General features: G+C 40.2%; 1 protein-coding gene across 2 annotated transcripts in view; it reads right to left on the bottom strand.

Moving 5' to 3' along the window:
• Window positions 1–16,677: 16,677 nt before the first annotated feature.
• Window positions 16,678–18,419, bottom strand: part of POC1B (POC1 centriolar protein B) — a 50,809-nt gene continuing 49,067 nt past the window's right edge. Inside the window, exons 10-11 of one of the 2 annotated variants that reach the window (XM_027659311.1) lie at window positions 18,134–18,316; window positions 16,678–16,893 (exon numbers count right to left, since the gene is read on the bottom strand). In XM_027659311.1, coding sequence (XP_027515112.1) covers window positions 16,792–16,893; window positions 18,134–18,316 — 285 coding nt within the window. In that variant the 3' untranslated portion in view covers window positions 16,678–16,791. Of the gene's footprint in view, window positions 16,894–18,133; window positions 18,317–18,419 lie in introns of those variants that run through there. The other variant, XM_027659319.1, reaches the window with a different exon arrangement.

Genomic DNA, 18,419 nt, shown 5'->3' with positions numbered 1-18,419 from the left:
GTTCCTGGCAGGTTACACCTGCTTCCCACCTCGTGCCTTGCTGCCACTCTGTCTGGAGCAACATGCTCTTAACAATAGCTGGTGGCTGGAAGGTACAGCGTGTGCTGCACTGCTCATTTCCCCTTCCTTCCAGCCTGATTGTTATTGCAGCAGTCAGGAGCAAGAAGGGCTCTTTAACACCATTAAGCTGTGAGAAACTGACAGTGAGGGTCTGCCTTCACACAATATGAAGTTGAAGAAAGATATTTAAAGAGAGAAGATGCTTTCCTGTAAGTACTCTGTACTGTATAGTGTATGTATGTACACAAACACTCAAGCGCACATGCATCCTGGAGGAGGTATGTGTCTGTGAGGGGAAATCCTGCCTGCACCAAAGTCAGTGAACAAATTCCCTTTGGCAGAGCAGAGCTTCAGCAACTCTCTGTGCCTGGTGGGACCTTGTGCAAGCACTCAGGCACACTGTGAGCACATTTACTCATTGTAGTACTGGGGAGGGCAGCCTGGGCCATGCTGGCAGTGCACTGAAATACAGCTGGGGTGTGAGGGCTTGTCCCCGAGCCAAGCTTCATGCTGCATCGCTGTGCTGTCACGGCTTTCTGCCTCACATTTGGGCTGGAGCAGCTTTGCCTGCCTGCAATGCACGAGAGCATTGCCAGGGAGTGACCTTGCCCACCTCAAGGGACTGGTAGGGGTCTTTGGCTGCTTGTTTGGTTTTGGCTTGGGGACTTTTTATTTGTTTTTTTTTTTTTTTTTTTTTTCCCTTTGTTGTTTGTCTTTTTAACATTTGTTTGGATTAATCTAAAAGTTGGTGAACTGCCCTCATTTAGTCTGCTCCCAAAATAGGTAGAATAGCGTTTGAGGGTCAGTTAGGAGAGCCAACTGGCCCTTGAATAACCCTGATACTACATTCACTGATTTCATCTAGTTTATTTTACCCTTGGCTCTGCCTTTGGTGAGGCAGAAATTCAAGAAACTTACTTCTACAATTGACTTTAGTGGTTACTGTCTTGAAAACTACTAATTTAAGGTTGATTATAATTTTATTCCGGTTAATTTTTTTCAGGTTTTGAATTTTTGCAGCTCTAAGCAATCATATCAGCTCTAAATGATAATTGAGATGGAAATTTAACATCCTAGAATAATGAACATAAATCTTGGTTTCCTTAGGTAGCATTTGGAGATGCTTTAAAAGTAATTTAGGGGCCCAAGGTTTAAAGACCTGCTCTAGTATGTTTACCTGTAATGTGCCAAAACTTAAGTGGCTATTTTCATCTCAATCCCTGCAGGTAGTGGGCCAGCCACCTGATTTTATTAACAGAAAATGAGCATAGTATTTATGGATTCCTCCTGTTCATAAAAATAATTTTGTAATAGATGGATTATCATTGGTTTTCTGTCCTTCTCTGGCACCACAAGTATCACAAACCAGCATCATCACATGTGACAGGCACTTATTTGCCACCTTCATCCTGACTGCACACTGCCCAGCTCTGTGGAGCACAGAATTAGGAGACTCCCAAAATCAGAGCTGTGATTCCTGCAGGAAAGAACTATGTACACATCTGGGATCAGATCTGGGGCATTGTGCCAAGTTCTTTCGAGAATCTGGCCTAAACTGTAGTTACCATGACTGATGGCTGCCTGCTTCTGAAAATCTGCAATGTTACGGGTACCGAACATTTGGAAAATCTAGAGTTAAAGGCCAGCCAGTCAGTGGAATGCTGTCTCAGTTTAAGGGTGACATGAAGGACAGCAGAACAAGGGCCAGAGCTGCTTGTAAAGGAAAGAAGAAATGTATTCAGAGTAACAGACAGCATTTATTCAAGATTCCAAATGCCTGTCAAAACCAAACCAAAGCAGGAGTATTACTAAAAAATGTCAAGCACACCTAATTCTGTGTAACAAGTATAACGTGCTAAATCACTTCCAGAACAAACAGTCTGAATTACCTTTAGGACTATCATGTCCTCGGTTCCTGTGGAAGAGCTCTGAACCAAGAACCTTCCAGTTACTCTGGGCAAATGCACCCTCACTTCCATGGAGAGCTGTGGTGCCTCGGCCGTGACCTGAATTTCACTGAAAAAGCTGGTAATATTGCAAGCTGATGAAGAAAAAAAAACCCACTGAACTGCTTTGGAGCTCTGAGTGGGTGAAATTCATTACAATTTAATTAATTTTTTTCCATTCATTTTAAAGATGTGTAGGAACCACTTTCAGAATTTCATTTGATTATAAATTATTTGATATGATTATCACCCGTAATTTTTTTTTAATATCATAGAATCATAGAATCAACTGGTTTGAAAAGACCTCTGAGATCATCAAGTCCAGCCCTTGATCCAACACCACTGTGGTTACTAGACCATCACATTAGATGCCACATCCAGTCTCATCTTAAAAACCTCCAGGGATGGAGAATCCACCACTTCCCTGGGTAGCCCACTCCAATGTTTGATTACCCTCTCTGTAAAGAATTTCTTCCTAATGTCCAACCTAAACCTCCCCTGGCACAGCTAAAGACTGTGCCATCGTGTCCTACTGCTGGTTGCCTGGGAGAAGAGACTGATACCCACCTGGCTATAATCTCCTCTCAGGTAGTTGTAGAGAGTGATGAGGTCTCCCCTGAGCCTCCTCTTCTCCAGGCTAAACAACCCCAACTCCCTCAGCCTCTCCTCATGGGACTTGTGCTTGAGTCCCTTCACCAGCCCTGTTGCTCTTCTCTGGACCTGCTCCAGCACCTCAATGTCCTTCCTGAACTGAGGGGCCCAGAGCTAGACACAATACTCAAGGTGTGGCCTCACCAGTGCTGAGTACAGGGGAAGAATCACTTCCCTGGTCCTGCTGGCCACACTGTTCCTGATCCAGGCCAGGATGCCATTGGCCTTCTTCGCCACCTGGGCACACTGCTGGCTCATGTTCAGCTTCCTGTCAATCCAAACTCCCAGGTCCCTCTCTGCCTGGCTGCTCTCCAGCCACTCTGTCCCCAACCTGTAGCGCTGCAGGGGGTTGTTGTGGCCAAAGTGCAAGATCCAGCACTTGGCCTTGTTGAACTTCATCCTGTTGGAATCAGATCATCACTCCACTCTGCAGGTCCCTCTGCAGAGCCCTCCTGCCTTCCAACTGATTGACACTCCCCCCTGAACTTGGTGTCATCTGCAAATTTGCTAATGGTGGACCCAATCCCCTCATTCAGATCATCAATAAAGATATTAAACAGAACTGGGCCCAGAACTGATCCCTGGGGGACACCACTAGCGACCGGCCACCAGCTGGATGCAGCTCCATTCACCAACACTCTCTGGGCCCAGCCCTCCAGCCAGTTCCTGACCCAGCAGAGAGTGCCCCTGTCCAAGCCGTGCGCTGCCAGCTTTTCCAGGAGTATGCTATGGGAGACAGTGTCAAAGGCTTTGCTGAAGTCCGGATAGACCACATCCACAGCCTTCCCCTCATCCACCAGGTGGGTCACCTGATCATAAAAGGAGATCGAGTCAGACAGAACCCCAAAATCTGTTAGCAATACACTGAAAGGACATACATGTGTACACACATGGCCCATCCCTGCACTGTCAGCATAGGTTTCTTTGTTCAGAATCACATTATGCATGTGTTTGTTATCCATGTTTCTGCTTCCCCAGCTTTCCTTTGATATAAATTTAATACAACTCTTTTTCATCATTATTTGAAAGAGAAACTATGGGACAATAGGAGCATCAAATATAGGATGTATGGAAAAACATTAGGCAGTGTTTTATACTCTTTATGTAAATCTAAATCATAATAAAAATATATATTTCTCAGAAGAAAAATAACAGTTTTGACTTCCTTTTCAAGATCTACAGACTTAAGAGTTTGGATCAGGCTGCAATGCCATGGAACTGAGCTGGCCAAAGTCTACTGCAGAGGGTTTATGTCAGGAGTGCCAGGAGGAGATGCCAACTACAACTCTGCTAGAGACTTATTTTAAGTGGGCTTTAGCTTTAAAGTCTCCTGCATGGCCTATACTGTGTCATACACAGTTTTGAAAAAATCAATGGAAAGACTTATGTGAAGGTTGGAAAAGATGCTTAATCTTAAGCTTTGCATTCCTCTTTAAATGTTTCTGAGTAACACCTTCACCTGTTATTAGCCTGCACAGTGTATGAAGATCAAGCTACTCTGTGCTTAACCTTTAAACAAAATTTTTGTGATTACTGGCCCTGGTTCCCAACATGACTCTGAGAAATGAACAGGGCAGATGGAAGGAGCCTTTCCCAGTGGATGCTACAGAACATCTCTGTAATGATTTAAAGCTATGTTAAACAACAGCTTGTTCACATTCAAATGCAGAGCATCCCATGATGCATGAGGCAGGGGAGAGAACTGAAATTGCTTTTGCGATGATGCTACGCATAATTAAAGGCTTATGCCTGAATCTTAGAGCTAACAAACTGCTGCACAACAAGGGAAACAGCTCCCTAAGTAGCTTTTTACAAAACACTAAATATACTATCATAACAATAAAACCTAACTATCCAGCTGCTGGTGAATTATGTACATGTGGTCCTGTGGACATCACGTCTTCTCTCCCCCATTGAATCCATCTCTTTCTGCTGCTGGAAAATAGCAAAGGTCCTCCAAGGAGCAGCTGAAAAGTTTAATAAAAGTAAGTTGGAGCTGCTTAATCTGTTTTTGCAATGTGGTTGCACTTTTTCTGAAAATCATGATTGTTCCTTTGGCAAAGTTCAGGGCAAAGTGAGAGCTTTTAGTGTGGCCCCAAAGAGAGGGGAGAAAAAAGCCGCTTGCTGTTTTCTCTTTTGATGTGGCAAATAAAGGCAAATGTGTGAAGGTATTAGAGGCCCAGTGCAGAGCAGGAAGAGGAAAACAAATGGCACCACACCATATGCCCATAATCCCAATTAAAATGCATTCAAATTCATTTCTCTTCTCCGCAGCTTCCCTTTTCCACACCAGTGAACAAGCATGTTTGACAACAGAGTGTGGGAATTTCTAGTTCACTGAGCGGGTTTCCTTTCTCTTTCCCCCTGCATCTACCTGAGGCTGCTGCTCCAAACCCTCGCCATGCATTTTAAAGCAAGCCCTGTCTCCCCTCACCACACAGCCAGGCGTTGCACACCGCGCCAGGGACTCCAAGGGAGCTTTCTAAATGGGAAGCAGCAGACGCAGCTTGAGGTAAAGCATCCTCAGTGGCAGTGGTGGGCTTTGCAGGAAATCAAACCTTTTAGGCTCCCTGAGGATGCTGTGCTTAGCTCAGCACCTTTCCCAGGCATGGAGCTTCCTGTGCTTGAGGGGAAGCATCTAGCAGATGAGTGGGACCTTCTGTCTTCAACAGGTGTACAGAAACAGCCACAGGAGCCAAGGTGATACCTTCTCAGTGCCACTGGCAGAAGGGGGCAGGGGGAAAATGCTGCAGGGTGCTTAGGAGACTGGAAAATACCTTGGAGTCAATGAGGTCATGAACACATGAGAGGAAGGCAGCATGGGCTGTTTATTAGAGGCTGAAGAAATAGAGGGAGAGGATGTGGTGCAAGCACCACACTGATTTTAAGAAATTCAAAAACATGTACTCACCATTATAAAATCAAATAGGAAGAGCAATAAATAAACATGGGCTATGGTTTATAAAACTCTGGTTAGATAGACAGGAGAACCCTTTTCTCAGGTAGAACAGGTAACTTCCTCTGCAGCTTTTCACATTTCTACTTTTCACAGTTTTAATGCAGAAGTAATTACTTCCCTCTAAAGGTCCTTCCCTGTCCTACTCATCTTCCTATTGACATAAAAGCTATTGACTGGACCTATAATCACAACATTGCTTTTCACTGTCTCTTGATTTAAACTCTGTTGCTTTCTCTCTTGCAGGGTCTCTCAGATGTCAATCAAGAATTCAAACCACTTGCTTATAACTTTGCAGTCTCCAGGTTTTGGGTTCTACATCCCCCTCCTTGCCAGCCTTTTCAGATCTCCATCCCACTGCTTCCTACACAGAGTACAGCTGCCAGGCTGATGATACAGATGCAGAGATAAAATTCAATTCTCAAGAGCTACCTCAGTAAAAGGATTTTAACATGCAGTTTCAGATAGTTTCTTCTGTATGCATTTTCTTTATGCCTTTAGGTTCACCACATCAACCTTTGCCTCTTGAACAGGTGAAACAACCAATAGCAGAAGCAGGGTGTTAACCTCCAAGCTCACTCGTGCCACAGGGAAAGTGAACAGCTGGGCAAAATACCAAGCTCAGTAGATGTTTAGTTGAGCTAGAGGCTGCTCTGCAAACTGGTAGGAAACAGGATCTAATGGACCAGGGCCATTTCTTCCTTTTGCCCCAAGCTTGACTTCTCCCAACACTACAAAGCTCCTCAGTCCTTCTCCAAACTTCTTAGCATCTTCTACAGACCCCAGCTACTCTACGTGTTTTTCAGATATTCTGTCTCCTTACTCCAGGTTCAATCTCCATGCTGAGCTAGTCTCAGTCACACTGTATTCCCATTTGATCTGGCCTGGGTCATTTGCTGTGATAGCTTTCAGTGAGCTGCCTGACTGTCTTCAGAAGAAATGTCTCCTGCACCAGTTAGTTCCCATCAGCTGTTTGTACGCATTCTGATGCCAGAAGGTCTCCAGCAAAGGTCCAAAGGGGCAGGTCATATATTATCTCATTCTTCAAAAAGGCAGAAAATTTCTAGAAAACTTCATCCTGAAAAGGATATCTAGCATGGAAAATTTCATTCAAATGTTGGGAAATTGTGCAAACAGCCTCTTACAAAAAGAAATGTGGGAAAAGGAGGGCTATTTGTGGCACCCCAAGTCTGTGACTGAAATAACTATAGGACCTCTTGTCCACTCCTAACCAGGAGTAAGAGCTCCCAAACAAGCTAAGTAATTCTCTATGTCAAGCCACATTAGTGCTGTATGAACTGTAATATTTACTTAAAACCCTCTTACAGACAATGTCCTGATTTAAACTGGATCCCATAGCTGTTGCAAACAATGTCATTATTATATAGTTTGTTATCCCATGACAGCTGGTAGAAATGAGCTTTGTAATTCACATGCAACTTTGAAAATGCACCTACACTTCTAACCCTGTCACCCACCATGACTTTTTAATGGCCACTTGGACAAGCTTCTACCGAACAGGATTGGTACTGATGCTTCAGGCAAAGTGAAAGAAACATGTGAACATGAGGCAGATTTCTCTTCGCATATGCTGATGGTAATTTTTTGCTGTCTGACTGTGGAGACCATGGTGTCTCTGTCATGTGAAGCAACCATGAGAAAAATCTGTGAGAAGGCGCGTTTTGAGGTTGCCTCACTATTCAGGGTTTGGCAGGCCCATTGTTTGCACAGCATTAACACCAAATTGATGCTTTTGGGAAACTCCACTTATGAGTGATCCAGAAAACTTCCTGATATGCCCAACAAGACTTCAGCGAAGTGCACTAATTGTAGGTTGCAAAATAATTTTTCAGAGGAAAATGATGGGAGAGAAGAGAGGGTGAAAACAGAGCGGAAGAGATAAGCGAAGAACTGACAGGCTACAGTGGGACAGACAATATAGGCAGGACAAAGTATTAGTGCAGAAGGAGGCAGAGATTGTGGGTACATTTGTGAAGACTGAACAACCTAATTATTAGAGGCTGTACTTCAGCTGAAAGGAGTTCATGTTTGTCTTCTCCCTACCTCTCTCTCTGCCTGCATTCAGCTTCTGCTGGCGTTGTCTCTTCCTCTCACACCTCTAAGACTTAAAGCCTCTTCTTGGAGGTTTCAGGGTCTGGCAGGACTTACAACATTGCCAAGAAAATTACACTGGGGTGCATCACTTTCCCAATTCTTTCTATAGCTCCAGGTTATGCTGTGACAGGTAATACAGGCTGACCTTGTTAGCTGTGCTAGCCTCTTAAGCAATCATTTTCAGATGTAACGGGTCCCTGATTGAGAAAATACTAAAACTGAGAGGTCTGGAAAAAATTACATACTCTAATGCTTAAAGAGAATATAAAATCATGTTTGGTAACACCAAGTCCAAATCAACTCCACAGTTTAAATCATCAGATCTTCTTGATGTTAGCCAAATGCTTCTTCTCAGTCAGATATTTTCAAAGCCAGGTTAACCCAAGTACACAGACACAATTAACATACTGATGCTCATGGGCTGAAGTTAAAAAAAAAAACTTATAGAAGGTTGTTAGAGGTTAAGAGTTTGGAGTACAAAGGCAGATAAAGATGACTGCTTATAGCGTGAGCCCTGAGGAGAAGGAGAAACTATTTGTCTTCCCCAGCTTGCTTCACCCACTGAGCCCCCAGGATCCCGGCACACGCCTGCACAAGGCCCAGCCCTCAGATAACCCCACATTAAAGAGAAGAAATGAAACAACCAGCACCCCCCAGGTGATTCAGACTGAAGTGTAGAGAAACATCTCTGGTTCCAAGGGAAAATGGAGCAGATAAACCAGGGAGCAGCAGCCAAAGCACCAGCAGCCAGCCACCAAGGTGGCTTTCTGGAACATATCTCTGTGTCTAGGGTCCCAAGAAACCACCTCACTTCCACAATTCTAGCAGCCATGAGAGACCAGAAGACAGCAGAGAGATTGATGCAGCCTCTGTCCCAGAAATTGGCCTGGGAGAATTGAGTGAAGGAGACAGTGTTGAAGGGCACTGCTAGTACTGAGGAACTGCAATGCAACCAGGCATTTTAGAAAATAGAGGAGACAATAGTGGCCCCAGGAGGTCTCCTGAAAATGCTCAGAAATGAAGCTCAATGTGGTATGAAAAATATTTCACTTCCAGGGCAGTTTAAGTGGAGCAGCTCCTTTGGAAGGGAGGAAAGCTGCTCTGGGTCTTCCACATAACAAAACATGGGGCTGAGCTATGCAAGATCCTTACTATCAAAATACTTAATTCAGAACAAGTAGAAAAAGCCAAGCAGAGCCAGTGTGTATTTATGTTAAGACCTTTTCCCTCTAATCTAAAAAAAAAAAAAAAATCAAAAAAGAAGTCAGGAAGAATCACAGGTTCAGTTCAAAGCCATCCCGGAGCCATGAAGCCTGGAGAGTTGCCAGGCAAACTGGCAGGAAGTCAGGCGGGCTTGTGATGGAAACTTGCCCTGTGTTTCATCGGAAGTTCATTCAAACAGAGATGCTTCTGCGAAACGTTTTGCTTATGACAAATCGGCATTCTCTGACAAAAACCTGTGCTGTTGGAACTCTCCAAGCCAGTGTTCCTTATGGCATAATCATTCCTTACGTAATAATAACAAAAAAACCCCCACACCAACCAACCAACCAACTGAAAAATCCAAAAAAAAGCCAAACAACCCTCCCCCCCAAAAAAACAAGACAAAAAAATCCCTGGCTATGTCATTGCTAATAATAATGGGCTACATTATACAGAGTTTTGTAAGTTACTCCTTAAAGGAGCAAATCTTAAAAATGAGACCTCAGGCATTTCAGTCTGATTTTTCACAAGTGCTGAAGGCTCAGATTTGTTACCCTACAATGTACACGAACATAAAAGTAATGGTGAGATTTTGGGTGAAGACAGAGCAATTTTATTATATCCATCATCTCTTCATTCTGGATAGCATTTTTCAGATATTACAGGCTGTTAGTTTTGAATTCCTCCTTGTTCCTACTGAATCCATTAGACAGAAAAATATGGATAATTTCTCTGGAGTACTCAGCTTACATAACAAGGGCATAACTCTCTCACTTTGAAATTACTAAGTTAAGCATTTAGAGAAAGAGAAATGTAGAAAACATATACACAACTTGGAATACTTGAATAGCTGAGAGCATTTTACTTTATAAAATAAAAAGACAACATGAGGGATATTTCTTCTTTTATGGGTTTGAATGATACTGAAAACCTCTTTGGTTCTAGAATCTCTTCCAAAGGAGTACCCAAAAGGCTGTAGGATAGGTCTGCATACAAACTGGGGACCTAGTCCTGCATACTCCTCATTTATCTGAGCACCAGAGCCAGACATGGGAGGCTCTGATTCAGATAGCTGTGAAATAAATTGCAAAGTACCCATTTAAATTAACCAGAAGTTTATAATGGCTGTATTTGTTTTTCATGTACCTTTGAAAGAAAACAGACATCAGCTGCTATTCAAATTTTCTTTCTTTGCCCTCGAGTTATGTGAACACAGAGCATAAGATTAAGACATTTCCAGCATGTAAATTCAATCATGTGAGAAGTCCAACTGATTTCAGCCAGTGGCTTCCTATTGAGTCAGCAAAGTTCTTATGCCTTCGTGTGGTTTTAAGATGACTACTCTCCCTGGTTGTGCCCGCACTGGCAGGTAGGTACATCAGGTGGGATGTCCTGTGGCCCTGGCCCCCAGCATACACCCTGGCTACGTCCGGGCTCTGGTATGGGACAAGACTGGTGTGACCACGAGTTCCCACATGCTATGCTTTCATTCCTGTGCCCAGAGCCAGTAAGAAGTGCAGTGTACTTTGTGACAGACTGCAGCCGGGCCGATTGAGGGGATGACTGGGGGGGGTATCGATGGTGCTGCATGGCCAAAAGCCCAGCTTCATGCCTAGTGTTACTCACATGCTGAAACTCTTTGGTAACTTGGAGTGGTACTGTATCGGCCTGGCTTGAATGAGACTTTCACAACTTCTCTAATGAACCTCTCAGTCTTTCAATAATGCAGCTATTTATAGGCTAGGTCTATACTGAATAGATTGCAGAAGCTGCACAAAAGCTCACAGTGTTTCAGCAATGAAGCTGTAGAGAGACATCGCAGCAGACCAAAACTACTTAGTATGGTTACACACAATCAATTATAATCTGCTATGTTTTGCATGATTAGACTCCCTGCTTAACTGAAAAGTTAATGACATCTTACTACATTTACAAAATTTTCTTAGAAGTGAAAGCTGTTTTTGTGAAGTACGTGAATTTTCAAGTCTTACTAAAGGCTAAGCCCTGCTCTTGCTCACAACCTCAAATTCTACGTGTAACATCACTGAAGTTTAACAGAATACCCCCAGTAATCAGTACAGAACTTGGACATAGAAACCATCACTAATCATCTAATCTTTCTCTTTTAAATTACTCTTTTTAGGCTTTAGCAAACATTTTGGGTCTTGTGGTCCCAGCATGTATCATAGGGCAAAAATATTAATTAAAGGATGATTAAAAAAATGTTTGATGAGTGCACTCATGTTCTTTTTAGCATCCAAGTCCATTGCATCTTAAATTTTTCTATTTGAGATGTGCGAGATGCAGGTAGTACAAAGCAGCAGGACCCTTTGCATATGGCTCACCTGAATCTTTCTTAGAAGAAATCAGAGAAAAGATTTTACTGCTTTGACCTTCCCAGACTTCTGTCTCTCTGACACTTGTTCATGAAGTCCCAATAAACAGCAGACTTAAATAAATATGCTTTGCTTACGAATGTTATGAATCTTTTTCTGAGTCTTCTGAGAGAATCAACACTTGATACAGGTGTTGGAATAAACAATGTAAGCCTTTGGCTTCCACCACTGTGGCCAGAAGAGGGTTCAGTGACACCCTTTAGCACAGAGACTCCCAGCTCTTGCTACTTTCTCTGGGTCCTAAGTGTTTATCTCTCTCAAAGGAGCAGGGATTTCCTCTGTGAATTAGGAGGAGGAAAAAAACTCAAGACAGAGATACTATTTCATTACAGTAAAAAGCACAAAAGGATGAAAAAGATAACCAAGGGTTGTCGTCTCTTCTGGCAACTGCTTCCTCTTCAGCAGCCCTGAATAAAAGCTGTCCCTCTGTTTTAGCCGTGTCTGTAAGGCCACAGGCCATAAAGGGACTTACAAACCTACTACTTGAAGCTGCAGAATTCTATATTTAGATGGCATTGAGACTCTCAGTATTTCTCCTCAGTCCACTCCTGCTTCTGCAAGTGCACTGAGCGCTCTGATGCTCAGGTCTTTGCTACAGGCATGGGAAAATCATATGACCCCAGTCACCAGCAGTCTTGGTACTCCCACTAATGCCAATGCTCCCAGGGGACTCTTGAACAGAGGATTCCTGCACTGGAGTAGATCATTGCTGCATCCTAAAGAGAGGAATTTTACATTCAGCCCTCCTCAGGTGAGTGACTTTTGAAGGATGAGGTTAGGCTAGGCACATGGATCCACATCAAAGTTCCTATTGCAGTGGACTTGTATGAGTAGCCTAGAAATTCCCAGGGATTCTTGAATAAAACTATTAAACTATCAAACAGCAGCTCTTCTGACCCTGACATACCCACATGGGTTTTTTCCACCTGTCTCATTAATTTTCGTTTCTGAACAGAGAGAAAATGAAGCGAGGCAAAGCAAAGACCTTAGCCGGATTGTGTAACTTCATGGCAGAAAATGTGTTAGTGAAAAGACAGTTTTTCTGCTTTAAGTTGTGTTTACAAATACACTAGTGGTACCTTGTCTAGCACTGCTGACTGTCATAAAAGGAAATAATTTGGAATGGATAACACATTTTGTCTAACATAAGGTTCCTCGGTGCTCATCAGTAAAATTTGACAACACCAATAAACAATAAAAGACCTTACTATCATATTATTAAGATGTTTAACTATAGGTACAATATTAAGTTATAAATATGCTCTGTAACAGATAATAAGTGCAGCTTGTCACTCGCTGATTAGTTTGAAACTCTTTAAAAGATTTAAAATTTTTGGTGAAATTGGTGAGGAGTGTACTCAGCACATTCTGCTAGCTGAGTCAATTGAAATTGCACCTGTTCTTGGATGCAAGTCATAACAAATGCAACCCACATACATTGTAAAGGAAAGGACTTGTATGCACTTTTTCCAATTAACATCTGCCTTTTGGCAAGTCATTAACCTATTTTCTCACAAAGAAACAGCTTCAATTGTATTATCCACCCGAAGCGTGCAAAAGTCCCTGAGGGGGTACTCTGACAAAAACACTCTGTTCCTGGATCCAATGCAAACATACATATTCATTAATTGTTTGGGGCAATCAGTATAGAATTTCTGATTCCTACAAGTCTTACAAGGTAAACAGGTTACATAAAGCTATGTCCCAGGAAACAGTCACATCCCAGCTGTGTATTCAATAGAAAAATCAAGAGTGATTATATGCTATGAAATGGCAATGAAAATAATTCAGCAACACTAATAAGACTTCTAGAAAGAAAAAAGAACATTGTTTACCCTAAAAATATGACCGCATATTTATTTATTTAAATAAATATAAATAAAGATGGGAAGTGGTATGTTTCAAATTCCTCATGCTACACAGATCTGCTCAGGACATCCAAAAATGGCAGTGAGAACCTATTCTACCACAATTTTTCCTCCCTGAAATTAATTTAATCAAAATTCAAAACTACAGGCTAAGTTTCTCACCATAAAGGTGATAATTAAACAATGAAATATTATGTTACACCTGTAAAAGCAAGAAACAACAATCCCCCAAAGACAAGGGAGTTGTTCAGATACATTCACGTCCAGGAACTGGTTTTCCAAAACCCTAAGTTTATAAAAAATATGTCAACAATAGTAAAAAGTGAATACTGAATAGTGAAGAGTTGTGGAGAATGTAGTGGTGTGTTTAAAAAAAAAAAGAAAAGTCAATTAAGAAATTAAACAACCTCCAAAAAAATAATAATAAAGAAAACCCAGAATACAGTTTGAGTTGTCAGGTTGGTCCATAAAGCACAATGGGTTATTGGCATAACTGATGTCTCTGTCTGATTTTCTCTTGGTATTTGAGAAACTATATTCAGATCAAAAGAAAAAGTGAAATGCTTTAAGGTATAGCATTGCAACATTTTGCCATTTGGTGTTCACCCCCACAGTTATACTTAGGAACCTCTAAATGTGCTCACAAAGGAAATACCTACTGCCATCCAAAACGAAAAACTGAGAAAAATACCTTTATTGCCTCAACATCATAATTTATGCACTAGCCAAGAAAAAATTCCATTAAACTCCACTAAATTTTGATGGGAATTACAAATAAAATTTAAGACACCGTAACAACTGGCATAATTTCTTTCAATTTGGAAGAGCATTTTTGGTTCAAAATGTCTGCAGAAGTGCATTGTAAAGAGTTGCTGAGTTACTGCATAGTGCTTTGACACTAAAGGAATTTGAAGTTGGGTTCCTCCAGAGACAGTCTCCCAGCAACGACAGCAGGAGAGGTTATTCCTGCTGCCACCTTCTCTCTCTCACCACACAAACCTTGGGGATCATTCACACACGGGTGGTTATTCTTTTTAATAAGTAATTGAGCCATTTCTGCAGTAGTTGGCCTAAATGCTGGAAGCAGTCTTTCTCCAACAGTCTGGCCTATTTACATTTACTATCAGAGGCATAATTTAAGTTTCAGGAAAGCTGTACTACATCAGGTACAGGGTTCAGCTTGTTTAGAATACACATGGGTTCTCAGTACTTCACTGCAGACATAGATACAATACAGTGTATTGTATCTATACAATATGCATATATAATTTTCATAATTTATAGACCCATGAAATTATTTTTCCCCATGGGGCAAAAGAACAACCAAGGCTAAATAGCAGTAATTTTCTTCTAGTTTTATAATTCAAATTAGTCAAGTCACCAGTTATTTGACAGAGTACAAACCCCAAAATAAGTGTTTCTGAGAGTTCAACCAGCCTCTTCAGGTGTTTTTAAAGGAAGCTTTTCTATTCTGTAACTTTATTTGAAATTATATGGATCAAGAGAACAAGATAACTAGCCCACATCAGTGTTTCTTTAAAAGAAACGTCATGTTTGCTGTTTGTGGCTGTGTTTTAGGAGAGCCATCATAGCTTGAGGAAAATATATCTGTCCTGTTCTCAACCAACCACGACTAGTTATACACAAATCACAAGTGTCATGCATGTTGAGTTCCAATATCAACAGACTGTCCGACTGAACGACAAGAATATGTCTTAATTTCGAACTGTTATGTTAGTTCACCAGATTCACAAACAGCAGAGAAATAAACTGGATTAAGTAGTGAATGCTCCAGAGAACAGGTACTGAAAAGGAAGAAAGAACAGTGATAGGAGCTAAGGCAGAAAAGAAAATTTCAGCAGAGATTTTATTAAAAAATACAGAAGTAAAACAAATATCCAAATCTGGTTGATAAATAATCCAGAAAAACCTTAAAAAAAACCCCTCTACAGATTTAAAACATATATATAGTCCACTAAGAAAGAAAAAGAAACAAGCAAAAAAATTTAATAGCTACATGGTTTTGTGTCTTCTAATGGAGACAAGAACAGGAAAAGACTACAAGAGCATTTGCAAATGCAAAATGCAAAGTACATTTGATCTAAAAGACAGCATTTACATAACTGTGTGTTATATAGTATTATAAACAATTGCATAATCAAAGGTCAGGTTGAAATATATAAGATCATTCTTTCACAAAAAATCTGTGGCTAGAATGCTGCATAAAGATAATTGTACCCCAAATTTTTATAAGAAACTGCTTGTTTGCCATAAACAGTAGTACTTATGACTGAGCTGAAAATATGTAGCACCTGTTGGTAAAATTCAGAGTTTACCAAGAAAGTGAGGTGATGTCCGGCTATCTGAAGGTGGTTACTAAGAAAAAAAAGTTATACAAGAAAAATTGACTGCACATTTCTGTGGCGTGAACTGCAATAGTATTTTCACAGGGAGCTTCTGTACCTAAGCTGAACTCCATTGATGTTAATGAGGTTCAGCCTGGGAAATGAGCTTTATCTATATATTGGATTAAAATATCCCCCCCATTTAAACTGTCTCATTTTTCAACATATATGTGAAGGTGCAGAAATTGGATGGCTACCTAGGTTTGACTACGGATTTACAACAGGTGTTCTGCAATTGCCATTTAAAAAATAATACATAGACATAAGGAAATTAGATGTTTTCCATTAAAAAATAAACCTAAAATCATCTAAGATTTGCATTTTTATTAAAAATAAAACCCAAATCAACATACACTGAGAAGTCTTTCCTGACTTATATCTGCGTTCATAATGCATTACCTGATGGGGGACAACCATAGCATGCAAAGCTTGAGCATATGTGGACTTGCTTGTAGGGCAAGAATCTATTGTAGCTATGACCTAGATTTTTTAAGATTTTGTGTATGATTCAAATATATTCTTCAGAAGTATGAAGTTGATTTTGACTTTTCTAAATAGGAAAAATTACTTTTGATGGGAATGAGATAAGCAGAATGCATCAGTTTTGCAGCTGAATTCGCACAGATGCTTCAAAGTTTAAGTGACTGAATTTTCATATTTGTGACTAAAAGTTTTCATAGTACCTCTTCTTGCAATCATTACTAAAATGTTTAGAAGATATAGAATAACTCGCTATTTTTTGGGAAAATACTTGAGTATGTAACGGGACAAAGAAAACCTCTGGTATTTTTTGAGTTAGGTCTTATTTAATTTAGGTGTTTGAGTAATGTTGCCTTAGCACAAAGAATATTATTTTCACAACCCTTGCCCAAGTTTAAAAACCTGCATAGTGGACTTCCATAACAACTGCTATTCATCTAAAAATATGTAGTTAGTGGCTTAGTTACATTCAAAGATCTTGTTAGGTTGAAATAAGAGTCCTGTAACAGTCAATGTAAATGATTTTAGAAAATGTTACATTTTGATTGTGCTACACTTCATTAAATATATATGCAGAATATCTGCTTGCCACAACTGTTTAAAATTTTCTTTTTTTAATTTCTTCAGTTTTTATTACATTGATTTGATGTTTTTGCTTATAGTAAAATCCAATGCAGAAACATATTCACCAATATAGTTAATTTTCAGCTTTTATTTGTCCTGTCTTCCCTGAAGTAATACTTGCTGATCTTCTAAGCATTCTTTCAATTTATCTTCAGCTGAAGTCAGACGGTGTTCCAAGACTGAAACTGTCTGCATGAAGAGGACAGTAATTTCAACTGGTTTTCTATTACTCACACAGTATTATAAAAGTGTACAACATAATACCATAAGAAAAGTAATTTTAACTCAGTAGGGAAAAAAAAATATCATAAAATGGCTTCTCCTTAGCTATTCCACTATTTATAACTGTATTTAAAAATTATGGCTTGGTATCCACGGAGATTGTCTAAAGGTTTCTAATTGTTTCACAAAATATTTTCACAATTTTCACAAATTTCTCTGAGAGAGAGAAATACATACATGCATAATATAAATTACTCTGAAATACTATGTAAAAGTTGCATCCATATTTCAGTAGAAAAACAGTCATCACTGATGACCTCAAATGATTTTTTCCAAAAACCTAAAAGAAACTTTTAAGGTATCTCCAAAAAAAAAAGGAAGTGAGAAAAAAATATACTATTAAAAGGCATTCTCTAAGAGATATTTTCATCAGAAAAGGTAGTTTTTTGGACGCAGGCTGACAGTTTCTTTTTAATCCAATTTAGCACACAAATAATTTTCAACTGATGACTCCATACTTCCAAAAACCTATTTTTTCAATTAACATATGTATTGCAAAAGAACACAAAACAAAAAAAACCTCTTAGCTGCTCTCTTTTTAGTTGGTTTAATGTTAATATATTACAGACTACAGAGTAATATCTTAAAACATGGGCTGACTAAATCTGTCATTACTAAAAAGTATTGAGCATTTGCAAACAAGTGACTCAGAGTCACTGAGACTAGTATTTGTGCAGTTTCACTGACACTAGGAATTATTCCACTGCTTAGATTCCTACCTAAGCCAACACCTTGAGCACTACGTTTGAAAAGGGATTTAATGGTACATTGGTAATTTATTTTGTTCATCCCCTGCTAGTACATGATTGTTCAGGTTGGAATCTGACAATGTCTGCTAAATAACTGGCTTCTGACAAATCTATGCTAGATTTCACTACTGAAAAATAGTGATTCTGTCCCTTCAGAGTTAAAAGTGCAACAATCTTTATGATTATGTATCAGGAAGCTTTCACTTTAGCAAACACAATACATGCGATCAATATTTGCTGAAAGGAAAACACCCAAACAGTCAGTTGACTATATAACTGTTCAAAATAACCTCACAGTCTTTACTGTTCTGATTTATTAACACAGTTCCTGGGGTTTTTTGCCCATTGACAGCATTGTCATTTTCCACTGCAAGTGTTATCTGTTATTGCATACTTACTAGAGTTAACACATCCAGCTGTCCCACAATGTGCTCCAAAGCACTGTCCAGGGAGGGGGAGATGCCTGTTTGCTTCTCCTCATTATGCACAGCTGATCTGCTCTCATTCTCTGATTTCCTTTTTGAACTTCTTGCCAAGACTGAAGCAGGGGGCCGGTGCAGCGCTTCAGTTTTGCCATCACCCTTTAACACAGAAACACCATTTGAAGATTCAGCTGGTTTTATCCTCATTTAAGTAGAATCATCCAATAAGATAGGTAGAAAAGTCTGGCTTTTAATTTAAAAA

This window comes from Corapipo altera, unplaced genomic scaffold, assembly GCF_003945725.1.
Source record: "Corapipo altera isolate COAL_440 unplaced genomic scaffold, ASM394572v1 1, whole genome shotgun sequence".
NCBI classification, from domain to species: Eukaryota; Metazoa; Chordata; class Aves; order Passeriformes; family Pipridae; genus Corapipo; species Corapipo altera.
The sequence above is the reverse complement of the archived record's forward strand: the minus strand, read 5'-3'. Positions and strand labels throughout refer to the sequence as shown.